General features: G+C 36.9%; 1 protein-coding gene across 3 annotated transcripts in view; it reads left to right on the forward strand.

Annotated features, from left to right (window-relative positions):
* Positions 1 to 24,500, forward strand: part of GRIK2 (glutamate ionotropic receptor kainate type subunit 2) — a 433,684-nt gene that overhangs the window by 65,512 nt on the left and 343,672 nt on the right. The window contains exon 3 of one of the 3 annotated variants that reach the window (XM_075747789.1): positions 1,206 to 1,256. The exons of the other annotated variants lie outside the window; for them this stretch is intronic. Coding sequence (XP_075603904.1) covers positions 1,206 to 1,256 — 51 coding nt within the window. The remainder of the gene's footprint in view (positions 1 to 1,205; positions 1,257 to 24,500) is intronic. 3 annotated transcript variants of the gene reach the window in all.

Genomic DNA, 24,500 nt, shown 5'->3' on the forward strand with positions numbered 1-24,500 from the left:
AGATAAATTATTCAGTGCACTATTTAATAGTGAGAGCTCTATAGACTGTTTGTATTTTAAGTAAATGTAACCTAAATTCAGAATCAGTCTCTAAAGGCTGAGAATGGTGTTCTGGGGTTTCCATTACATTAGTACGTGACAGTCAATTAATTGTGCATTTCAGAATATAGGTCTGCAGGAGTACTTCTAAGGAGGAAGGTTAAAGACTTTGTTTCAAAGTGCCAGTCTGTGCCATCCTATCGGTCTTTGCATTGCACAGAAGAGTTACTATGCTGACATTTATTCATTTGGTTTCATATTTATTATAGTCTGTGGATATGTTGACTAAACTTTTTTTCCCCACTTTTGTTAGCTCATATAGAAAAAAGCTGATTTTGCAATGTTAAGATATTAGTCTGACAGATGTAACAGAGAAAGAGCAAAAGGACTGAGTGTTTATGTTATTCTAGGGGATCATGATGTTAAGACTAGGTGCCAAAACAGACTTTCCTGAGACTTGAACAAAGCAGAAGGATGAGGATTCTGGGAACAGAGAAAACTTGTTCTGAATTTTAAAACAATTTCTATTGTTTACATCTGCCTAAAATGAAAATAAAGACAACCTTTGGGGAAAAATGGTAATAAAGTAGAATTCTTTTAATTCTCAAAGGATAAGAAATCGATTCAGGTTATTCCCTTTCAGGGTAAATCTAGAAAGCGATGTCAGAAGTTAAATTGCTCTTTAATTAATGTTTGATGGTGGAAGTTTTTTATCTCTGTGGAATGAAAAAAGAGTTCATGCATATATCTATGGAGTGAACTTAGAACAACCTAATTGCACCTCCTTTCAGCACATAGTTTATATCTGAGAAAGTCTGTAAATGTCACAGCTTTTTTTAAATTAGAAAATGTATACTTTCCTATAGTCTTCCAAGAGCTGTAAATCAATTGAGTCAAGAAATTTAAAATTCAAAGTGGCTTCACCTTTCTCATACTATTCTGATTGCTGATAACCCTAATGACCTTTACATGATATCAGCTGGCACAGAATCATTAAAATCAGCTCAATCCAGTCCATCTGCTAAGATTTAGATCAACCATGCTTATATAGGCTAGCCCGTGAGTCTCTTTTTTTTTTTTTTTTTTTTTTTTAATATATAAGGCAAAGGGATGTGTTTTCCCTCTTGCATTGTCAATTTTATATTTTCCTGCAATTTCTTTAACAGCACAGCTCCATCTCTCAGTGGAATTCAACAAAGGTTTGGCGAGGACAGAAGGTGAGCAGTTTTTTCTGGAGATCATAGTTAGGTTTTACTAAAGTTTCAAGCTGGATTCTTTTGATGAAATTGTGAGTCTATGATAATTGCTATAAAGCAGTTTGCTAAGTAGAGAACTGAATGGTCAGTCAAATGAGAAAATGGAACATGTTATAAATCTAGCTGTCTCTCATTTTAGAAAGAGTGAAATAGGTTGTTTTGAATGGTAAATTAGTCAGTAGACTATGCTTGCTGATTTTGGAATCAGTGAAGGATTTTGAAACAACAATAACTTTAATGCAGCACTGTCAAATTCAAAGGCCAGGCACATAAAAATAATGTATGGCCTCAGTTTAGCTAAGGAAAGGAGCTTGTAGTAGATACTCTCCAAGTACTAAAACTTGATCCATTTTAATCTCAAGGTTTTATATATATATCTTTAATACTATTATGTGTGTTCATTGGTATATGCACTACTAAGGTAACTTTTTGCCTGTTCAGGTTATCAGCAGTTCTTTAGGAATGTCTTACAGACCCCTGATTTGTAATACTGCACTATTATGTTCAGATCAGACTTATCAAATGGGGAGTGGTATTTTTGTTGTTCATTCATCTTAAGTGAAAAACTAGATAGAGAAGTATTTGAGCTATGTATCCCCTCCACCCAGCAGGGTAGCTTCTCACTTTTGGAAATATCTTAGGATTTTTTTGAATATTAATTGTGTACAGGTAGACCTATTGCTGAGCGTAAATCAAAGCACTAGATCTGAGCTGCCTGATTTTTTTTTTTTTCAGCCTTCTAGGCAAGAAATAACCATTTTTTCCTAATTGTTTTTTGGTTTCTGCTCTTAAGGAGCTTCAGCATCTGTAAGACATACTGGCATGTCTGTGTTGATGTTTTAATGTCTTTGGAGTTTAAAAGTTGGGGTCACAGTGCTACGTTTGACACCTGAAGGTGCATAACTGCATATGCTAACAGGCAAGGGTTGGTTGACCTTAATGAATACATCTTCCACAGTCTTTAAAGTGACCGACTTCACTGGCAGACTTGCGTTTTGGGGCTGCTGCAGGCAAACATAAGACTATGTTTTCAGGAAGAGTGGCTGATAGTTGGCCAGACTAGCAGCAGAGATTTACAGCAGCCCCATCAGAAACATAACATTCTTGTATTGTTGTGCAACCTCCTATTTTCACAGATGATCAAGCAAACAAAAATTGTGTGGTTACTTAAATCAGCTGTGAGAAACTGGCTTTGTGAAAAGTACACTATAATCCGTTGTCTGCAGGGGCTTTGGCACGCTCTTTGGTCTCCTTGCTTGCTTCATCACAGCACTGCACTGATGAAATCACGGGGACAGGGACTAATGGCAGTGCTTTCCCGGTTCAGTTTTCCGCTTTGCCAGAGATCTTCTGTGTGATCCTGAACATTGTCTTAAGCTGGCAAGTTAACCAGGCAGCTGAAACAGGTTCTGCTGCTTTGCACTGTAAAATCTGATAGAATGGACCTAGACTACATGCGTAAATCTGCAATAAGGTGAATTTGGGTCGTCCTGTTCGTGACTTTGCTATGTTTTCTGCATAGTCAGGTGGTTGTTTTGTGCTTCAACTCTTGCCTGAATTTCAGTTTCAGATAAGCTACCAAACTTATGTAGATGGTTAAGCGTAGGGTTTTCCATATGTGCAGATGATTGAAACCAGGCATTATTAGACATTTTATTTGTGAGTTTTCATACTTGTTAAAAAAAAAAAGTTGTATTTTTTGTTCCTGCCTTTACTAAGTTGTGAGAAACTTCTGATATTTTGACTTTGGTATAGAGTGTGTCTGGTGGATGAATTCTGCTTCAGTAAAAACACAAAGTGTAGCCAAATATGTTCCATACAACATCGGCCTGGAGTTTAAGGGTGTGGAGAGAACACTGTTGCACCCAAGCTGACTTAGTACTCCAGTATCAATCACCTTCTTGGGAAGATTGTAGCAGAGAATACACAAGCTCACAGAACTATTAAATTCTAATTTACTCATTCTGTAGTATGTGACTGAGACCCCAGTCATCTAGGGGTACAAAGTAAATCAAAAAGCAGTGCTCTTTATTTACCAAATTAATTGTTTTAAGAAGTAGTGTTTATATGGTGCAGCATCTTTAAGAGCAGAAGAAAATGCTTTGGGAATCCCTGCTTATTTTTCTTTGTTCATATTGGCACTTTCAAAAATTTATCCATTTTGTGTATTTGATACATAAAATGTTTTCAATATGGTGGATACATGTTCTTTGTCTCAAATTCAAAAATCAACTTTACCAACTCACAGTTGCCCTCCTTAGTGTCTGGGAACTAACCACTTATGGTTTCTGTTTATACCTTTAGGGATTTCTCCTATTATCTGGTGCTTATGCCTCCAGGGCCTCTGCAATGACCTACACATGCTCAAGCTCTTTTAGAATCATAGACTGGTTTGGGTTGGAAGGGACTTCAAAGACCATCTAGTTCCAACGCCCCTGCCATGGGCAGGGACACCCTCCACTAGACCAGGAAGCTCAAAGCCCCATCCAACCTGGCCTTGAACACTTCCAGGGAGGGGACCTCCACAACCTCTCTGGGCAAGCTGTGCCAGTGCCTCACCACCCTCACAGTAAAGAATTTCTTTCTAACATCTAATCTAAATCGACCCTCCTTCAGCTTAAACCCATTACCCCTTGTCCTATACCTATAGGCCTTGGCAAAAGTCTCTCTCCATCTTTCCTTTAAGCCTCCTTAATATATTGAAATGCTGTTATAAGGTCTCCCTGGAGCCGCCTTTTCTCCAGGCTGAACAACCCCAACTCTCTCAGCATTTCTTCATAGAAGGGGTTCTCCACCCCTCTGATCATTTTGGCCCTCCTCTGGACCTGCTCTAACATTTTCATGTTTTTCTTGTACTGGTGACTCTAGAGTTGGATGCAGTACCCCAGGTGGGGTCTCACCAGAGTGGAGAAGAGGGGCAGAATCACCTCCCTTGGCCAGGATTCGGTTAGCTTGCTGGGCTGCAAGTGCACATTGCCAGCTCCTGCCCAATTTTTTTGTGCACCAGTATCACCAAGTCATTCCCTGGAGGGCTGCTCTCAATCTGTTCTGAGGATTGTCCAGGTGTAGGACCTCGTACTTAGCCTTATAAGACTTCATGAGGTTCACACAAGCCTACTCTTGAAGCCTGCCACATTAGTGGCAAGAATGTTGTGGGGGCCTGTATCAAAGACCTAACAGAAGTCTAGGCAGATGACATCTGTAGCTCCTCTCTTGTCTGCTGATGCAGTTTCTCCCTTGTGGAAGGCCACTAGATCAGTCAGGTAGCAATGATTATTTTTTCAAGCTGTACAACTAAGTGCAACACTACCCTTCCCACACGGGAGCTTATTTCATAGCTGTCAACGAAGACATGAGATTCTTCAGAATAGTGATTTGTGTGTGTGAATGTTTAGAAATGAATATACAAAAGATATCAACAGGCATACAATGTCCTTCTTTTACACGTGCGTAAGTACACGTGTAAAAATCACTTAACCATGTTCAATTTTACTGTTACTGATATAGCTCCGATTTGTCCTAGTTTGGCTTGGTAAATGTGGGAAGAACGCAAGCCAGTGTTGTAGTAAAACTGCAGAAAAGCCCAGAAGAATATTTATTGACCAGAACAGACAGACTGTAGCTATTTAAGACACTTGTAACTCAAGCAATCAGTTCAGCGTGCACCCTTAATTGGAGATGAACAGGCATAAGGAAAGGGTTTTTTTTTTTTTTAAAAAAAGGAAAATATAGGGAAAAGGGCGGGGGGGGGAATCCTGAGTAGTCTCGTGTTAGAACTTCTATGCCTTATACCCAGTGACTGTTTGATAGAAGATGTACTACTATCATTGTTGCTGCTGTCACCCCCATCTGGGTTGCATCTCCAAAGATTATCCTTATTTTCTATTTTTCCATATTTTCCCACTATGTCAGACAATTATACAAACACAATGAAATTTCTCAGTGTTGTGGCCACTTTCTAGTGTGCTTTTGAGGTAGGAAGAGTTTGACACAGTGGGCAGCTGGTGGTCTGTATTTCAAGGGCAGGCAATCATTTAATACTTACTTGCCACAACTAGGTCATGTGAGACTATTCTTTCTGGTAGCTTAGCAGCCTGATGCTGTTCACGGTCTTCCTCCTGTTCCCAGCTTTGCAAACCTGTCCTCTCCTTTGTGTTCCTCCTGGCCCTTGTCTGTCCCTGCTTCCAGTGAGCCAATGTAGCTTGCCAAGCCAGCAGTTTTAGGTTTTTTTATGTGGTTGGCTTTCTGCTAAATAGTGAATTAAATGAGCTCACTGGAGAATCAAGCAAGTGCCAGAAACAATACATTGGAAGCAGTGGGAGCCTGGCTGAAAAGTCTGGGTTAGACGTAGAGGGAGGAGTAAGACTCCTTTTGCCTTTGGCAACAACCAATTATTAACTCGGCCCACTTCATGCATTTGTGCCCTCTGTGTCCCAAACAATTTGTAGCATGCTTAGGTGCCAAAGGGTTCAGCTTGCAGTTCAGTGGCCAAGTGACTGCAGTAGTGTCCATATACCTAAGTAAAATCCATGACTGAGAGGTTATGACTTCATAAGAGAAAAATTAGTCTGTTTATTTTTGCCTGAGATTTTGGTTTTTTGTGAGCTTCTGTCACTAACAGATGCTGCTTAATGTATTATTCTCCTATCATACATAATACTGGCAGTCTATGATATAATTTTGATTATAGTCTGGATTACATTGCCAGTATTCGGAGAGGAATAATCAGGTTGTAATTACATAAAAAAAGATCCTGCCATGGGTACAAACTTTTCCATGGAATCATGTTGCTTAACTTAGATGTGAAAGAATGAATGGTATAGTGGGACACAACATATTAGGAGCTATAGGGTAAATACTGTCATCCAGAGCTTTTCAGAGTTGCCTAAGAAAAAACAAATGCATTCATACTTGGAGAAACAGTTTCTAATGTATCCTGATGAACAAGGTAATATCCTTTGCAATGAAAACATTTCACAAAGAGCATTGTTCTGTAATTGAGTGTATTGTAGGTAACGGCCTATTAATTGAAAGCTTTATAATGAGGAAACACACTTCAATGTTTTGGGGATATAAAGAGGGAGAAGCAGTTTCCTGCGGAGTGTACAGATGTGTGACCTGATAATTCAGAAGAATGTGGTAACTCCACTTAAGCTTAACGGAGCACAGCATAAATAATAAAATATATAAATTATATCAAGTCTCTGATATTAGAATCTGGTGCATAGGACAAGACTATCCTATATTTTTATTTTTGACACAGTTAGACCTACAGACCCAGCTAAAGTCTTTGCGGCACTGTGCTAGACAGTCATGCAATTAGAAGCTATGTCTGCTTTGAAGTATATAGGAAAATAAAGCCTAAGGTAGGAACCAAAGCACAGATGAAATAATGCCATTCAAACAGGTCAGTGGCAGACGTGGAAATGAAACCTAAGGTATCTGATATCCAGTTCTTTGCTAATTGGCCAAAATTATTGTTGGAAGAGCTTGTAGGAGAATAAATACGTTTTTTAAATGTGATTCACTACAGGTTTTCCACCTTGGAAAAGTAATTTGGCTAAAATTCTTATTTCTGATGACATAAGAGTAAAAAATGAAAATATGGACACTACTGAATAAAAATGTCAAATATAGATAAAGGTAGGATTATGTAAATGTGACATTTTTTCCAATTTATTTTCCACCAATATGTTTTCTTTAACTTATTTTTTCACCAGCAGAAACCCTTTATTCTGGAGTAGATATATGAAGCTAAGAGCAGTATGAAAACTTTAAGGAGAAATTCCACGTTTCATATTTCCTTAGATGTTATAGCCTCAGAGATTCTCTGCCTAATTAATATTCAGGTTTCTAACATAAAGGTCTTAAATTTCAGCTGCTTTTCAGAGGGTACTTACAAGTCTTGGATACCTTGAATTCCATATCTTGTTAATTTGATTTTTAATAAATGTAATTGGAGTAAATGCATGCAGTTGTTAGATAATCTAAATATCCTCTTAAAAAGGTAAAATAAAACTTCCACTGGCTTCATGGAGAATTGTCTTCATTTCTGAAAATTAGACCCCTAAGAATTAGATTATGCAGTATGAATTTAGATAACTAATAATGGATTTTGCATACTTGAAACAGATAATTTTTCTTACTGATGCTTGTAATTAAGTTTTCTAATTAATATTTTTTGTACCAGTAAACAATTAATTTGCTGGCAAGCACATGTATTGCAAAGCTAGTGACATTCAGAAAAATACTCTAAAAAGTCTTTTCACTTACAATTGTAAATATTCATAGACACTGTAATACTCGAATAGAGTGAATTGATGATGAAGAGCACAATCAATCAAAAGGTTTGGAGGCTTTTTTCAGTATACAGTAAAATAATGATATCTCTAAGTTATACTGGCCCGGCAAATTTTGTATTCTAATTTCCATGGCATTGCGTTTGTGTAGATATGAGTCTTTTTCAATTAGTTATGTAAATCCATTTGAATCCCAGATGTACAAGATGTTCTGTCTGAGCAGATCTTTGAGCCCATGTGGCATCCTTTCATTTAAGCAATTGATGTGAAGGATTTTTTTCTTGCCTATAATAAAACAGATATAAAAGTTATATATAAGATATAGGTGGTTTTAAACATATTTTTCATCTTTAAGGGTTGGTGTTTGTAATATATGAAAAGTTACTTATGAGACTATAATAAAAAAAGGTTACTTATAGACTTTAATAAAAAAGCTGTTCTCTGTGCACACACACAAAAGAGCACAGAGGCACAAGGACATATGGGGGACCCTGAGTAATACCCTGCTCTGGTTATTCTCTGGGCCACCACAGGAGTGTAATTAGCCCATGAAAAGTTCAGACTGCCTTAAGCACAGGGGTGCTCAGAGGTATGATGGCAGATAGGGGAACAAGCCCCCTCCATGGGCATCCCAGGAGGGCATCAGACCCATTACCGTGAGTCAGTGGAAGCAGTTTGCTGGGTCACCTTATAGACTGAGGAGGTCACTGCATTGGGCTATGGAATTTGTTACTGGTTAAAGGACAAGAATATTTTGGGATTGTGCAAGACTTATGGGATGTTTCCATGAGGAACAAAAGATGGGGAAGAGGAGGGATCAAGATGGTTTGGGGAGGAACATGCACAGGGAAAAATCAGAGGGATAAGAGGGGCCAGGCATGTGTGAAGAAGGACTGGTCAGTACCCTTCTCTGTGCCCTGTGCCTGAGCAGTACAGCCTGTCCTGTCTTCTAAAATTCTATTTCTAACTCTTTTCCTGGGAGAGGAGCTCTTTTGTGTATGTGTTTGTGCAGGTATGCAATTGTTAGCAAAGATCAGGCTGGAGTAGCCTGTAAGTGAAGTGCCTGGGAATGGGGGGTGGGGTGTGTGGGCTGTGTCTCTGAATGTGAGACCGCAGGAGGAGCTGGCTACTGGAGGGACCAGGGGGTCAAGGCAAACTGCTGGAGAGGCTGAAACACCTGTTTGTGTATGTGTTCCTGTGCAGGAGGCTGCTGGGGAGAGTGAGGATCCAAAGCCAGCTGCTAGAGGGATTGTACATCTAAACACAGCTCCTGGAGAGATGCACAGTCTTAGTGTTAGGGTGTGTGTGACTGAGGGCATTGTACCAGCGACTGGAGTGCGGCTGCAGCCTCCGGAGCTCAGATGTCCTGGTGCCAGGAGCTGTGGAGACTGGAGTCCAGGGGCCAGCTACCATATAGACTGACCACAGCTGCTGGAGGGATCCACATTGTACATATGCACATATATATTTCCCACTAACAGACTTTCTTCCTGATCCACCCTGAGAGGACAGCAGAATGAGGCTGTTGGTGCTGCTTGTGTTCGTGTGAGCACTGAGTGTTTCTGTGTTATCCTGTGCAGCCAGCCGTGTGCGTGCATTGTGTACCTGTGCTTGTGAGCCTACTGCACATACATGCTCAGCCTCACAACTGGTTGGATGTGGGCATATAGTGCTGCAGCAGCCTTGCCTGTACTGTGCTACAGCATTCCACAATGTCTAATATATATGATATTTAGTAAAACAGTCCAGCTTTGAATTTTGTAGAAGTGTGGGACTGGAAGTGTTGCAGTTATGTCATAGCATCTTGTTCATGTTTTTTTAATTAAAAAAAAATCCAAAAATTTTTATGTTGGCTATTATGGAGTCTATTACAGTATTGAATTGCAAAAATGTTAGATTTGTTAAAAGGACTTACTGTGATAATAGTTTAAATACTTTAGGAAGTACCTGTCAGTCTACTCAGTTTCTGTGGCACTTGTTCTGGATGTGACTGGAAACCAGTTTTATGACTTGGAGACTAAAAGAGAATTGTGTGTTATGTATCTGGTATCTGAGTTGAGGATTACGCTTTACTCTTGTGCGCAGTAGTGAATTATTTAGCATACAGTATGGGCTCCACAGACTTTGCTTGCTCTTCCCTGTCTCCCTCCAGGCACCAGATGTTCTTCTCATTTCTGTTTGTAACTAACTTTTGAGTGGATTCAGCTAATATGAATGAAGGAAGAACAAGCTACATTGCAGCTCAACTATCCATGTATCTGATACCTCTGGTCAAGCAGGTCGTTTCAACAGCCTCAAAAAGGGAAAAATAGGTCTGTTTGAGTGTATAGTACTGCCTGTTGGTATTAGGGGAGTAACCTGTAGCCACATCTGCTAGCTTTACCATCAAGAGAATTGGGAACTTCTTATTGTTAATGATAAGAAAAACCCCAAACATTTTTCTTATAGCCACATAGTGCAAGGACCTTATTTGGAAGAAAAATTCCGATATTGAAAGCTTATGATACAATCATGAGAATGGCAATTACTTGGATCTGATTATTATTTCAGATGGAAGATTTAGAAAATAGTATTTTGGCCATTTTGACCTACTGTCATTTCTGCCTTGGTTTGCACTTTGTGCTCTAGCATAGGATTAGAAGCAGTACCTTTTAGATGAAGAATAATCTGATGCCCAGACATCCAGGCTGATACAGCATTAAGGGAGCTATTACAGTTAAGGAGTTGAGTACACTACTGTGGCTAATCTCTAGTTTGAATAACAACATTTCTTGGATGTTATGCTCTAACGGATATAGTGTTCTTCACTTACCTTTAATATTATGCACTGATTCTTTATAAAGACTACAAAACATCTACTGAAAAATTTTAAAATACAGGAAACCAATACACATTTAAATATAAAAGTAAAGCAAATATAGTTCTCTAAACAAGAACTGAGAAAGGCAACGAGCTTTGCATGTTGTTAGGACTATGTACCCAAGTATTAAGTCTCAGCCTCTTCTTACTGCCACTATAGTTCCATTGGGACTTAAAGTTCAGGGAAAGCCACATGTTCCTAGGAAACTCCTGTAGGAAACTTGGCCAGATCTAGGGAAAAAAATTTACAGAGGTAGCAGAACCAGCTGGGCCCCGGGTGGATTTTTCAGTCCTACTGGTGTAGCCATGATAAGAGGACAAATTAATTCTTTCTGTCTGCATTAATTCAAAATGTAATAACTGACAGACATGAAAAGCAAATCTATTCTGCTTCTGCCTGCCAATGTGCAGGATTTTTAGGTGACTTCTCCCGAAACTGTTCAAACTTACTAAGTTTTTGGATATGGCTTGGGCTGACAGCATATATGACTAGCAACACGCTATGTAATTTTCTTAGCTGCAACCATTCTGCATTTCTATAGTATTGCTTTACTGTCCCTTGCCTTATGCCATGCTTATTATTTGTAAAATACTTTAGCATCCTTCCTGCTGAAAGACAGTATGTAAACCTAAGATGATAATACTAATAACTTTAAGCAAAATGGGTTGCTTTCATTCATTAAATCTGTTGTCTTCCTTCCTTCAGTCCTCCCCTGTCTCTACCCTGTGCATCAACTGTTCTTCCAAATAGCTTTCAGGAGCTGCTGCAGACAATTGTTATGATGCACCATATGCTCTGGATGTAAAATTATTTTTTTGACAGACTTTCATTAGTGAGTGACATGGTCTAAGCACAGGACATAAGCCAGCTCATTTTTAATGTCTGGCAAGGATGTTTCCAATGACCCTGGCCATGTCGGTGATCTTCCCTGCCATGTTTCTACCCTCTGTAAGGTATATTAAGAGTGTCCTCAGAGGATGTGTAGGAGAGCTAATTAGCCAATTACTATATCAAGTATTCAGCAGATAAACTTGCTTATATAGGGGTTTTGAGGTTAAGTGGCATTTTATTCATTAGAACAATCATTGCATAAGCAATATATTAGAGAAGCTAGATGGGCTAAATAGATATATCATGTTTGTACCCACTGTGTAAAACTCAAGTATTCAGATGACAGTAAAAGAAAATGTAATGGGAGGCTTTTACACATAAGAAATTTTTATCGTCACAAGGTGGGAGCAGAGGGGGGAGATGCTGTAACTGCTATTATGAGGCAACCTCTATATTATCAGCATGTCACTGCTTAAGTACAAAGTATGCAAATACCATATGAAACAAAAACAACACTAAGGGCTACTTGGAGTGACTACAACTGAGAAGTACATTTTAAAGAACCTGTAAGGTTTTTAGTACAAGCTTCATTTGATTTGCAGTTAAAGATCATCTCTGTTAGTCTAGTGACATTTGCCAGTCCCTTAGGTTATGAATTAAAATGAGTTTCATTGTTCTGATTTAGCTCACAAAATGGACACAACTACATGTAACCTATTTAATTGCAATAAGCAAGTAAAACTTACTCTGCTTTATTTGTTTTTAAGCACAGTACATAACGAGGTGATGTGATACATTATCAAATTACATTTCCTTTCAAATTGCCTTCTCTGTTCTTTTATAAAAATCATATTGACTTTTCTTTTTCAGGGAAAGCTTCCCTGTTGACTCCCTTTTCCTTCTTGCTGAAGGAGTTGCATTATAAAAATTTGGATTTTTTTTTTTCTTTTAAATGCATCGAAACCCTTCAGTGTGTCAGCAGCATGGAACCACATCACAGAAATGCAGATGGCCCTTACTTCAGGGATAAGGCTAGCTTTTCTGCATCCTTTTCTCTACCTGCCAGATGAAAGTAGTTTGGTTTCCAATTCACATGCTAAATAAGAAGCAACCACTGATTTGGCTTTTTTGTCTAAATTGTTTTTATACATGAAAGCATTTCCAGTCTCAAGCCTTATTTTATACTTCTGATCTTTAATTCCTGATAGGAAATCACCAGTAATTTCAGTACAACTTTTCCAATGAGCCAGTGATCTTGGCTTTTAATATGCTGCTTTCTAATCTTGCCCAAATTGGTTATGCAGGATGATGAAAATGCCTGCAGTAGAGCTTGCCTCAATTTCTAATTGTTGCTGGTTTATGACATTCCTCAACTACGCTTGCTCAAAGTATGTGCGTGTTAGAAGCAATAAAATGAATAGCTAGGTACAGTAGGTATGTTTCTAAGACCAACTGTTATTTATAAGATATTCAGAAACACAGGATGATATTTATTTTACTTAGCTCTGACTATTGTAAAACTTGCCATCAATTCTAAACAAATTTCTAGGCTTCTGCAGAAGCCATTGAAGAGATGCTCATCTTGAGTGTCCTCTCTAAAATAGGAGGTGAGGGAAAGAGTTTTCTAACTTGTAGAAAAAAAAGTAAGTATCTAGTTGAGATTTGATGTAAAACAAGCTAAAGTTGGATGAGGTGATTCCTGTTCATAAAAGTCTTAGGTCAGCTTTCAAAATACTCTGTATTCTGTTGAAATGTTAATTTTGCATGAACATCAATGAGAGATGAAGAAGTACTAGTATTGCCAAACAGTAGGTTCAATTTTATTTAAGATAATTTGAAATACTTCAAAAATATCTTAAATGTGTAAAGTATCTTAAAATGATAGAAAAAGGAATAATGAATTAGGATTTTTTCTTTAGGAGAATAAAATTAATTTTTATTGGTTTTGGAGACTTTTTTTAGTAGACCAAATTGTCATTTACTAAGTGGGAGAATATAAGCATTGAGGGAACAGCTAGTTACAGTTTCTCAACTGTGACTGTATGACAATTGCAACTCTGTTTCCATCTCGTCACTAATATAGCAAATGAACTGATGAGAGTATGTTCTGCCTTTTTGGAAGGGCTAAAGCTTTAAAAATGTGGACTTTCATATTATTTAATCTTCTTCCACAGAAAAGTTTCTTTTGTCTGAAAAGTGACTATCAAATTAGTAAAGAGTTTCAAAAGGGTAAAAAAAACCCAACCCAAACCAACCCACAACTTTTATATTCAGTCTGCTTGTAGAGTCACTGCATGACATTACCACTGGAATGCATGTTTGTACCTTACAGCAATAGTCAAAATCCATTATTATTTCTTGTTATGGTAATTCAGGATGGTGTTGTTAGATTATGGAATTTAATTTAGAGCCAATATTTTAAGGTAGATTGTCTTCCAGGTACACTGAATATTGTAGCTGAATTCTTCATTATAGCATACTGAATTTTGCTTTTGAATGAGTTGGGTTTTTAGTGTGTAACAGAAGTTGCTAAGACAAGATGGAACAAGGAACTGCTATAGCAAAGTGGGAGAAAAAAGACTGCACATGTAATGACTAGCTATTTTAACAAAACCTGGTCACAGGAATCTTTTTCTGATACTGAAAGTAGGTTAAAACTAGGAAATTCTAACAATCTTTACTTAGTGGGTATGCTGTTATACACCTGAGCCAGCTTTGAATCAAAACCTCACCACTCACAGAAAAGCTTCAATTAATGGGCATGAATAGAACTGAACGACATGAGAAGGGCAGTCATACAGTCTAGCTTCCTGCAAGGTTAGAATTATTCTCTCCGCACACTTTGTAAAATGTGTGAAGTCTGATTTTGTGTATTCCATGTATCCTAAACACTACCCTTTTTCATATGAGGTTGTGCAGGCAAGTTTCAATTAGTACCGGTAATGTCTACATTAGCCATTTTTGCACAAATGTGATTCTAATATTCGCTGTTCTTTCTTCCTGCTTTTTCTGCTATCTCAAAATTTTTTTATATCTTTTCACATTCCTCCTAAACCTTTGCAGGATTATTTGACACCATAATTTAGGATCTCCTTTTGGCACCATTACTGATGCTGCTTTATAGTATTGTGAGGACCATTAGGCATCAACACCTCTTGCGAACATGCTTTCTCTCTCATGATGCAAAATAGTGATCCATAATACAAATCACTGACACTTCAGAAACTTCTAGTCAATACACTGGCATTTATTAACTTGGTTTACAGCCATTCACTTTGAGGGAGTTGGTAACCAAATCACTTCAAGAATAGTTTTCAAGGAAGATTTTGTGAGACTATAAGATACTGATAGATCTCTAGATGACATCCTGAGTACTCCCTTTGCTTCCTCACTCTGAAAGCTGAGCAGCAATAACTCAACAGTGAAGTACTGACTTGTTACAGTGTTATTGTGGTAGTAGTATAATGATCAAATTGCATATAGATGTCACCAAGGTGCACAAATGTTAGTGATAGATCTATATTTTTAAGTACATTTACAAATATCGATCTCACCTTTTTCTGTGATCTGAAACTCATCCTACTTAATGGGAGCCTTGTCCATCTGAATACCATTCTAGACACAGTGTCAACAATCCAAGATAAGCAAAATACATGGTAAATTATAGATTTTTGAACTTTGCACAACCGGTTAAATTACAAATGAGAATCTCCAGTGAGACACTCATATATATTCATTCTCTTAATACTTCATTCTCTTCTGCTTATATTACAAACTAAATATTATTCCTTAAAAAAACCCGAAAAAAACCCCCAAAAAACCACAAAACCAAACCCAAAAAACTTTCTATAGCTAGGGAAAAAGTAAAAAGTTTAGAGGAGATGGGCATAAGAAAAGGTAGCGATATGAGTGTGTGACAAGGGATATTTTTCCTTTAGTATTTCATATTCTATTTGTGTCAGGTGTGAATCATGAATTGAAATAGCCTAGAAAGAAATATATTCCAGATGTCTAGACTGTAATATGTTTTACTGCTTTTAATATTGTCACACTTTGTGATGGGTAACCTGAATCTCATTGAAGAACACATGTCAAAATGAACAGGGTGGGGTGGGGAAGGAAAAAAATATTTTTTTTGGCATTTCAGAGTAGTATAGCCCTTGTAATATGATTTAACTTAAATGAAGAAGAAAGATGTTTTCCATTCTACTGGCAAGAATTTGAAATATTGCAACATTTTATGTAAATTTTCATTGTTATGTATTTCAATAGAAGACTTTCTGTATATGAAGTCACTTTTTTACTTATAGGGAATGAAACATTAGTATTTATTAAACTGAAATTAGATAAGAGTACACAAGATCAAGGAAAAGGATAGAGTAGTTGTATAAATTTCAAATTTCTGTAACATACATCTGTATGCTCTCTGCTACTGCTGATTGTGGCACTTGGGTCTTTGAATTAGCTGAAAAATATGTGAAACTGCACAAAAATAGACAGCTCTCTATTGATGACTACTCATATAAGGCAGTTTATATGCTTTTTTTTTTACTCTAGGAACTACAGCAAGTATATTGCAGTCAGAATGTATCTCCTGATGTGCTGTAGTTTCAGGCAGAAGACTATAAAATAGCTGGTGAATGGGAGTCAAACCATCCACTTTTAGTTAAATCATATTTCTTATAACTTTTGTGGACAGGTATATTAGACATGCATATCCACCATAGTTTTGTGGAGAAAAAGCTACAGGCTTTGGTAGTTTACAGCAGAGAATGTATTAGCTGCTATTTTTTTTTGTCCTTGTGGCTCAAAAACCCCATTGCTGAGCTAAAGGTATATCTACAGAAAATGTTATGAAGTTTTTATTATGTTCTTTCTATACCAGAAATTTTTCCATTGTTCTTCAATGTCCATGTTAGCTGGAGATAAATCCACCTTGAGTTCAGATAAACTACCCTCAGAAAAGAAAATTATTTTTGTAAGTAGTGGCTTGTAAAACCATACCTTGAGTTCCTCCTTATTTTAGCAGTACTGTAGCAGGAATACAAAGATGTATTTACTTCATTCAAATAACTTAATTTTGTTTCCTGGGAAGTTCCTCATTTCCTAGATAGAGCGCTGAATAGTCTTGTCTTTGGAGTTCCAAATCTCATTCAAATCTTTTGTCAGATGAGGACAACATCTGATCTCACTGTTCTTGTCCCATTTAACCAGCCAGGAAAGGTTATTCCTCATATACTCAAGGGCAGATTTTTTGCTTTGGTGATTGGTGAGTGTAAGATATTTTGAATGGCTCATGACCTAGGAAGCAAGTGACTAGGAAAGTAATTGGACTCAAGGTCTACTTGTTAGTTCTAACAACTTACCAATAGGCTAGGATAAGCTCTACCATTTTTTAGAAGCACATATAAAATAAAAAATGTTAAACATTACAACATCTCTATGCAAAAACTAATGGCTGCCTCTCACAAGGTTAGCCAGAGGCCAAATATTTAGCATATCAACTAATTACGAATTGGAGGTAGTGAATTAATGAGATGCTTTTCTGAGACCACTAATTCCATATCTACTTCATTCCTATACCTTTTCTGTTGACAAAATGTGTATATATTTTTTTTATGGAAACACACCAGTAAAGTATTTTGTTGAAAATACCTGTTCACTGGATGTGACTGTTGTATATAAACACATATGAAAAGCTATCTGCCATCATTCAACATTCATCCAGCCATTCAAGAAAAGAATAGGAACCCTATTTCTAGCTCTGTCAGTGGAAGAATTACAGACATTTAACTCACCACTTATTTCAGAACAAAGCTATTTAACCTGACACTTACTTGCAGGAAGTTATATCCAGTAGTAGCTGATGTATGTACAATGCTATTACCTACTATTAAAAATTATATTGATGGGCTGTAACAATAGCCTTTGCAATCATATGTCCAGTTATAATTGTGTTATAAATTTTGATTTCCTGTTGAAAAGAGGGAGTTACATTATAATAAGAATTAAAAGATATCCTTGCTTTCAGGTTTTAGTAGTCTGCAACACCAACAAACAAAAGTTAGTATAAAAAGTTTTACATCTGGATTTGTAATATGTCAAAAAGAAATAACAATGTCTTAAAACTGTCTTTGAATACCTCCTCTTTGCTCAGAGTACTAGGTTTATTTACCCTTGACTACTCCTCAGGCCAGACTTTTTTCTTCTAAGTTCAATATAATGGATGAAAAGCTGAGTAATTTTAGCCATAGCAGAATATGTATACAACTTAGTATAATGATCGTGTTCGTTCTCTTACCCTATCAACATCCATACCAAGACAAATTTCAGAAGGGTAATGTGTCAGGTAAACATTAAAATGGGAAAGAGCTAGGAAATTCAAACTTTAAAATTCAAAGCTAAAGGAGAAAATTGACCAATGAGTCCTTAAATAGCTAGTTCATATTACAGCACTACTGATTTAAAGCATATATTTTGTTTTGTCAGGCATTGAGTTGCAGATTGTCACTTAAGTATGAACTATTTCCATGCATATTATAGTCTTCTGTGTCATATTCTCATAAAACCTATTACAATTGAGAAACTGGTTTGAAAGACATTTCAGGGTATAGTACTGAAAAAGGAATAATGCTACTTACACCCAGTCTTTGCTATAGTAGATAATAAGCAATGTTTCTCTCTACTACTATTCATAGCCATGAATCTATTTAGAATTTTATTAAGCATAAAAGAATAATTTTTACAATGAATTTCTAAGAAGAAATATGTCAACTTGTGGCTTCATTTCTGTATTGTTTTAAAAAGAAATCATGAGCTCCTGAACTTAAATTATATAGTCAGTTCATAAGGGAGAAATAAAAGTTGACCAGAAACCACACTATTACATTTTTTGTAGTAAAAATTACACTTACTTCATATTTTCAACTTAATTTATATAGAAACAAACATTGACTTTTCTGGTTTTTTTCCTTGCAAATTCAAAATTTTCATACAATATTTAATGACTTCTGTCTAAGAAAATTGTCTTTCATGTCAGTGTGTGTATATGCGTATTTTCAGCTCCAGGCCATTTGGAAAACATTTCATTAGTCATACAGGAAGTATTATTTAATATTAAACAATATTTGTCCATCAATTATAATGTGAAAAAATAGTTATACTGCTCTTCACCAATAACAGGAATGAGATTTCAGTCTTCCTAAAAGTACCCTTAGGATGCTTCCATACCATAGGGTACCATAAAGATGGTGTGGAACAAGCAGACATAGTTCTTGTTATACCCCCTCGTCCAGGAAGCCCTGGCACCCTGCTTAAAGCTTTGGTAAGGGTAGGTGTTCAAGACAGTTATGCTGAACTGATTGAGATTAAAGGTGTTTTGTTTTGGCCTGAATTGAACCTAGAGCACCTTCATTCTCTGATCTTTTTCTTCTAGTATGTGTTAATAAATTTATTGCTGTAATTTAGATTCAGTATTATAAGGTCTGTGTCAGATTTCTTGCTAATCACCACCTAACCCCACACCATTAGCACAGCCTTAAATCCCAAGCACATGCTGAAATCTGAATTTGCTCTTTTCTGATCACTGGAGCAGAGATGTGTATTTTTTTTAATGGGAGTCTGAGAATTTTCAGAATTAGTCTGGTTACAGAATTGTTGGATTACATGCTGGATTTTTTGAGGCAGAGTTTGTATATGAATGATCTATCTAATATTTTCATGCACTGCTTAGGAAAAATGTCAGCTCTGGATTGCAGCTACTGTTAATTCAACACAAAGGGCTTTTTTGTTCTAGTCTATGAAGATCTATGTATTTAATATTTTCTGTTAGACACTTCTACAGTAAACTACGGCCCCAATAACATATGTTATTCCAGATTTAAGTATTGGCACTTATGGTCTGGGTACTTCAATCTGATTTTAAGTCAACCTTTTTTATTAACAAACATACTAAAAGGAATGCTCTAGTATAATATGAGCGTTCAGGAATACTAATCTGCAACCTTAAGATTGAATGATAGTGTAGTTCAATGTGTGCTGCCTTGTAAACACAAACATGTTGGCAATAAAGTTTCAAAATGCTACTGCAAGTGCTTGTTTAATTGTATTTAAGAACTGTCACTGTTAACATATTGCAACATTTAATAACAATTCTGTGTGTTGAAGGCAGAAAGTACCTAAGTACCTTTATTAGGAATGGAAATGGGGTTGGATATCTTTTATGCTTATTACATCTCTCTACCTCTTCTATATTGTTTGAAGGTTTTATTAAATGTGATTTTTTTCTACCCTCACATACCTCTTTGAGAACTTGACAAAAATCAATCAATAAGGAGAAACAGGGAAAAAATCAAAAGCCCATGAGTTGATTAACTCGACCATTATGGTGACAAGAAGAAAAAAGTGATAAAATTTGCAAAGGTGACATTTTTTTTTTTTTTTTTTTTTTTTTTTTTGGTTGGGTAGAGATGACCAGAGGAATAAAGATGAGGAAGCCAAAGTTCTGGCATTGTAGGAGGGGTAGCCAGCTGCAATTGGTATAATAAATAATAATATATAAAAGAAACTTGGACCTGTTTGTAGCATAAGTGGCAGAAACAAAGCAACTCTGCAGAAAGTTTTAACTGCTGGATTTCCCTTAAATAGCACACTCTCCAAAGACTGAAAGAAAATATTCATTTATATTTATACATCTTCTAACCAGTGGAGTTGTGATCTTGATGAAGTTTTGCAAGATTACTATATTAGCCATTATTTTCAAATATTGGAAAAGAATTTGGCAACCAAATCCTTTCTTTCCCATTTTATTCAGCCATCTAGCTCTTCATTCATAAACTATGAAGGAGCTGACATTCTGCTCATCTACCTGAGGGCAAAAAAATGTCGACATGCAGATGATTAAGCATGTGCCCACAAACAATTGGCTCTGATCCTAACTTGTGCCAAGCAGTTGGCATGGTTCCTGATTAGTAATTAATTAAATCAATTCCAGCAGATACTAATGGTATCTTCTCACAGAATGACATGCCAGATCCATTAAGAATAAACTACATGTTACTGATTCCTGTCTTATGCTTTGTCAGTTTAGCTGGATGTCTCTTCAATGTCAGTAAAAATGCTGTGTGAAAGATTCATTTAGAAAAAATACTGTCTAAACCATAACATTAAAATTAAGCTCAGAGCATGTTTTTTGCTAAGCTGTACAACTTCTTGCTCGCTGTATAGGGGAGTTTCAAGCCTGCTATTGGATCTGATTGCCAAAACCAAAATATTAGAAAACCAGACAAAACCCCCCCAAACCACACTACCTTCCCTCTGTAATCTCAGGTGTAGCTTATGTAATAAAAAGAAAATATCAGTTTTGATTCAGCAAGGTACAAGAATTTTGCTTGAGATTTAAGCCCTAGTTCTGGTTGCCAGCGTATTTCAGTAAAACCAATGGCTTTGAAATTATATTGTAAAGTGCCTCCTGGACTTTAATTCCATTTCAAAGACTGGTTTTCTATTGAATACCTTTTGCCCAACAGGCAACTTCAGTTCCTGACAGCTGATAGACACCTGCTACGCCTGCTTATTTCCATGGAAGGCAGTTCTCGGGATTTGTCATGTTTATTGACCCTTTTTATATCAAAAGGTCTGGTTTAAATCTCTCTAAGTGAAAGAAATAACTAGAGGCTACAACTGTCCCCCAACAGTGTAACAACAACTGTGTAAACTAAAAGTAATTTCACTGATTCATAAGTTTAAAGGCTGAACATTTGTGGGGGGAACCCTCAGAAGTAAAGCATTATTATATTAAGTGCTGCTGAACGCTGTCTATCAAAAAATAACGGTAGCAATGTAGGAATGGCAATAGCTGCCTGACTCTCATTTTTGTGGACAGTTCTAATTGCTCATTTCAACACAGTTTCATGAAGTGGAAGCTATTCTGAATAAATTTTATATTCTGTGCATATATTCTTATAGGCAAGGAAGTTGTCACCCTGACTAGGATGAGGCCTTGGAATGTTATTGCAGTTGACATTATTGTTTATTTTTTAAGTAGCATGTTAAGGATTATACTAAACAACTTCTCAACATGGCACAACTTCAACAGTTATAAAGACCAAGCCAATGCTGCCTACTAGGATAATATTTCACCTTGGTGTGTTTATCTGGAACATTGGAGCCTGTTAACTTACATTGCATAAGGGAGGGCAGTGCAGACTGTACTGTGATGCCTTAAGTCACCTAATATTGACTCTTCTATATGGTAGTCCTCTTCAGATATCTTGAAATATTGGTCAGAAAGCCTGCTCTGCTTTTCCTGGACTGAGCTTACTTCCATGCTAGTAAAATATACCCATTGCCCTACACAAAATAATTATGCAAAGCTGTCAGCATAGGAAGTTTTTGCATGTGTCCAATTCTGTAGTCTGTGCCGTCCTCCTTCTGCACAAGGAGGACAAGCATACAAACAGAAGTGTTAACAGGAATAGTCAAAAAAGTTCTCTTGCTCTGTGGAAGCCAGTACTTTGAACCAAAGAACAGGTCTAGGATCAACTGCGTTGGATATAATTATTGAGTCTAGGGAAGGTTTCCACTGCACTCTGGTAGCTGTGACAAACACTTTCTGAGGGAACCCCAGAAGAAACCCAGCCTTTAAGGTCCAGGAGCTTAAGTGTTGGAAAGCTACTATTTTGGATGAGTTGTGTTTTGAGAAGTGGTTGGTATGCTGTTATTTTATCAAGGACCTTTTCTGTTGCTTGGTCTGAACACCAGGCAGCCATAGGTCTTTATTTGGAGGTCAAACTGAAAGGACAGGGTGTTGATGTAGCTGAGGTTGAGCGTTCTGTAAGCTGCTGGTACAGGGCCAAAGTTGACTCAAATCTTATGAGGCTAAAGTCCATGTGGTTTATTGTCAACACTGATGGGCAAGGACATCTGCCCTTCATCTTCATGTCATTTCCTGATCTCTGCCTCATTTTGAAGAATTTTAATGCAAATTTTTACTCACTTTTGGAAGATAAAAGATATGCTTTACTACATGCCATGGAGGAGTTCCTCCTCTTCACTTCCCTCTGACCTGTGCTGTCTGTTCGGATGCTGGTGAGCACTGTTGATGCTAAGTCTGTCCTGTAATCTGTCTCCAAGAAGAAAAATAACCTTTGCTATGGGCATGTTTTAAATGAGTCCACAGGTGTCTAGGAGTTGTGGGCTCTGAGATAAATACAGGGGTGTTTGGCTCCATTAAGACGTTTTGGAGGGTCAGATACTGGTGATGCACCAGCAGATACTGGTGTAGCTGACCACTGTAGACCAAGGTAGAAAGTACCAAGCCCACATGCCAAGCTTGCTCACACTTCTTACCATCATTTGCCTCTTGTAAGAAAGTTATTGTAAAAGGGAATGCATTCTGCATAGCTCTGTGACAGAGCAAGTCCTAGGCAAGTTATGGTGAGAGTACTACAGGTTCCTGTTGACTAAAAAGTGTTGGGAGATGCCTTGTCCGTTGAGAAGTGTGGACACAGCATGTATTTGGTGGTATGGAAAGACAGGGGACCCTTTTTTAGCCTCTACTTGTGTTACTGTGGACTTCATCTCTCACGTGAGTGCAAGGTCTGTTATGTTCTTTATCTTGGAAGAACCTCACAGCCAAAGCTGGCATGGACAAAGTGTGCCAGCATCCACGGGCATAACACATGTACTCATACGTGGATGAGACCTCTGTGATCCAACCTATATAATTCAAAGATGGTTCATAAAGACCCACATTATTCCAAGCATGTAGCTCTGAAAATCATAGTTTTTACTCAGAGGTTAAAGATGAACTCATCACAGCTATGCTTTTATACCTTTTGTTAGAAATAAAATGGAATTTTAACATATTAGCCTTTGAAAATAAATATCCTCAAATTAAATACAGAGTTTTTATTGCAATAATTTACAGAGTTACAGACTGACTATTAGGAGTGATTATGGATTTATTGAACTTCTGTGGCTGTTTTATTTTTAGAATTTTCCTTGGAGGTTTTTTCCAACTCTTATCCAGTAGTTTTGAAAATAAAATTAGTCTGGTTAATGTCAAAGGTTCCACTTGGAGAATACTTCTTAAAATGTCTTCCTGATTCCTTATTGCAGCAGTACTGCCTTATTGAAAAGTGCTCTGAAATCCTTAGGGATGAAAGGTGACAGGTGCTATATGAATGCAAAGTGTTATCCGTGGCAGATCTAGGTCAAAATCTTAGTTGGGGCAGTAAAATTCACCTTTGCTCAACATGTGATTGTTGTAAAGGGCAGTTTTGAAGTCTTCCTTGATTGATTTCAGCGGCTGTCAGTCTATTAACTGAGTGCCATGTTGATGGGACCAACTGCTGCTTGATATTGTTCCTCTGGAAATGTTTTCAGTTATGTAGGCTGAAAAACACTTGCTTCTACATAGATGTGGCTATAGGTATCTGTTCTTTATAAAATGCATGGTGGTATGTAGAGGTGGTAAGGAAAGAGATTGTTGATTAAGATCTTCAACAATCTTATAATATCTAGATTAGACATGAATGTAATCATTTTGATATTCCTATAGAAGTAAAAGAGAATGTTAGCAATGGAACTAAAATCTTGGCAAGACCAGCTTCAACCTTCTGATGAATCTACAAAAAGAGATTGTGTGATTTGAACAGAATGCAACTGAACAGTAATTTTGGGTTAGTATATATTCTTTTTTTGACACTTCTCATGTGTACTCTTTCTTTTCTCTTTTTTTAATGAAATGATGATAGGAACAAAACCATGTAGTGAACTGAGCGTTAGTTTGGTTTTTGAGGCTTTGCATTTATAAAGCATACAGTGATTAGCGTGGATGTGAATGTTGTAAACTTATAAGCTTGCAGTTCTTGGTCTGTTTCATGACAATGGTCAGAAAAACCCTCAATTTTAGCATTGTTTAAAAAATGAATGTATTGTCTTCTCAAATAGCACAGGTGCTCAAAAAGGCAAAAAACCTTATGTGTGATTACATTCTAAAATATTTTTTTTAATTTAACCATGAGGAAAAATAAGTTATGTAATCTGTTTTAGTCTTGAACAAATTCAGGTACATATCAAAACCTATCACCCATGCATTTATGTTTGAATTTTTGCTGGTTTAATTTCTCAAAAGATTATTTCAATCTTCTCTTTGAAATAATGTTATTGTTTTTAAAGACATACATCAATTTCAATAGAATTTCTATATAT

This window comes from Balearica regulorum, chromosome 3 (assembly GCF_011004875.1).
Source record: "Balearica regulorum gibbericeps isolate bBalReg1 chromosome 3, bBalReg1.pri, whole genome shotgun sequence".
Lineage (NCBI taxonomy): Eukaryota > Metazoa > Chordata > Aves > Gruiformes > Gruidae > Balearica > Balearica regulorum.